The following is a 2,204-nucleotide window of genomic DNA, read 5'->3' as shown; positions in this document are numbered from 1 at the left end:
CAAAAACTTGTGTAACAAGAAACACGTATTATTTAAAGGCTATCCCAGAAAACCTTCGGTATTTATAGTGTTATAAAAATGGACATCAATTCCCAGCTGGGCTTTATCCAAGTTTCATTATACAGATGGCTGTATATATTGCCTTTCAGATCCCTGTGGGAGAAGATTTATAATTTCTTTCCTCTTCCCCCTTTAATAACTTGTTTTAATAGTCATCATAATCAGGAAATTTTTTCTCCTGTCTGACTTAAATACACATATTAATTATATTTCTTTGCCATTTAACCTCAGTTAAGGTGGAAAGTAGGCAGTTATTATTACTCTTCATTCTCTTTATCTGTTGAAGGACAATGCTTTACCCATTGCACAAATCAGCGGTAGTAATAAAGTCACTTTCCCAGAGAAAAATACACATCTGTTCATTCTATGTAAGACAGACATTTATTTTATTTCGGAACCCAGATAATATTTAAAAAGTGATACTAGATAGAAAAGTATGTTGCAGGCTTTTACGTTTCTTGTGGCAAGGTCTTTATTTTTTTGTGTATTAGGATCTTTAGCAAAAACCATTTATTAACTGTAATCTGCCATTTAACACTGGGCAAGACACTAAGCTCGCAGCACCGCAGGTAGACGCAACGCACGCCTTGTTGGCCGCCTCATGGAGTTGCCCTGAAAATCAGAAGAAGGCATGCTCGCATAAGCACCATGTAAACTGTAAAGTGCTAAATAAATGCAAGCAGTTTCATTGCCAAATGCGATATAACAGACAAACGAACGTGGATTTCAGTGTCGAAGAACAACCCACAAACGTGGTGTGGATGAAAGGTTTAGGAATGATTTACTTGACTTGCATCCGTGTTTGGCCCCATTGCCTTCTTCCTGCCTGATGGGTAGAATCTGGTGTCCGGGAACTTTGTGGTAGCGCTGAGGAAGGGCAGGAATGACATTTCACGGATTAAAGAGTGGGAGGTGACTCAGTTGAAGGCCTGCCATAGGTAAAACTTCGACTGAGGGGCATCTTTTATCCTCATGAACATCGTCATGAACCCACTGATACCAATGATGAAGTTTTAGTTATAGTCATACCAGATTTCTCCTCTTATTTCATGTACATACACAGACAGTTAGAAATCTTGCATGTTTACCTCTTAGATTGCTATATTACATGTCATAAAGAGCTACTCCAAGTTGAGCTCAACAAATATGTTTGTGTGGCTTTATTTGAAAACTTATTTACTGGGTACTACATTGATAAAATGCATTCTACTAGCAATATGGCCCTGGCCAGATCCCTTAACATCCATTTCCTTACTAGCAAAATGCAAGTAAATAGTATCAGTTTTGCTATTGTCACTATGTTGTAAGAATCACAATAGCTTAGGAAAGCTTGCAGTCAACTCTGAAGTTCTGTGCAAATATAAGACATTGGTATTATTAATGACATCCTTCTCATTATTTTTACTACTCCCAGAAGGGGGTACACTGATAAATTATTATGTTTTTCCAGGGAGAGTCACGCCAGGGCAGCTCACATCCTATATTCAGCTCTTCAAGAACAACCCCAAAGCTCTAATGAATCACTGTGGGCTCCTACAGCTTGGGCTGGCCACAGCTCAAACTTTGAAACACCCGCAGAGTGCCAAGTGGGACAACTTTCTGGCTTTCGAAAGGCTCCTTCTCCAGGTATGTTAATTAATAAAGTTTTGATTTCCAAGGAAAAACTTTGATATTTATTGTAGTCTTCGTAATAAATCATATTGTTGACATGTGCCCTGCATAGTATTCTCTAAGTGCACCCAAGTTAAAAATCAAGTAGAAACTTTTCCACACCTGTTCTTAAAAATGTTTTGATAGTGACATCTTTGGCTTCTCACTCATTACTAAGTATGTTTTTTGAGCATTTTACTAATCTTTGAAAACCTCTTTACAATTTTATGCCATTTTGAGCTTTCTTGATCTTCATGGCACCTTTGTTTGGTCCTTGCTATTTTTCCTGTGAACTATCAGTATCAATTTTGTGTTTCTTCTGACACTACCTAGGCTCCAGTCCTTAAACAACATTCGACTTGTGCCTTAAAATGTTTGTTAAAGGATAAAAGGAGGCGAATTCCATTTGTAGTGTTTATGTAGTGATTTGTGTGTGTGGGATAGGAACTTTTCATAAATGATGAAATATTTTCATGGGAAACTTTTTTTTTTTT

The 2,204-nt window shown here is 37.4% G+C and overlaps 1 protein-coding gene across 1 annotated transcript in view; it reads left to right on the top strand.

The window, feature by feature from the left end:
- Positions 1-755: 755 nt before the first annotated feature.
- LOC105806698 (sec1 family domain-containing protein 2-like) overlaps positions 756-2,204 on the top strand; it is an 85,638-nt gene continuing 84,189 nt past the window's right edge. The window contains exons 1-2 of the mRNA XM_012639906.1: positions 756-828; positions 1,511-1,686. Coding sequence (XP_012495360.1) covers positions 756-828; positions 1,511-1,686 — 249 coding nt within the window. The remainder of the gene's footprint in view (positions 829-1,510; positions 1,687-2,204) is intronic.

The sequence above is a fragment of the Propithecus coquereli genome, unplaced genomic scaffold, assembly GCF_000956105.1.
Source record: "Propithecus coquereli isolate 6110/MARCELLA unplaced genomic scaffold, Pcoq_1.0 Scaffold143, whole genome shotgun sequence".
NCBI lineage: Eukaryota > Metazoa > Chordata > Mammalia > Primates > Indriidae > Propithecus > Propithecus coquereli.
Note: the sequence above shows the minus strand (reverse complement) of the source record. Positions and strands in the feature narration are given on the sequence as shown.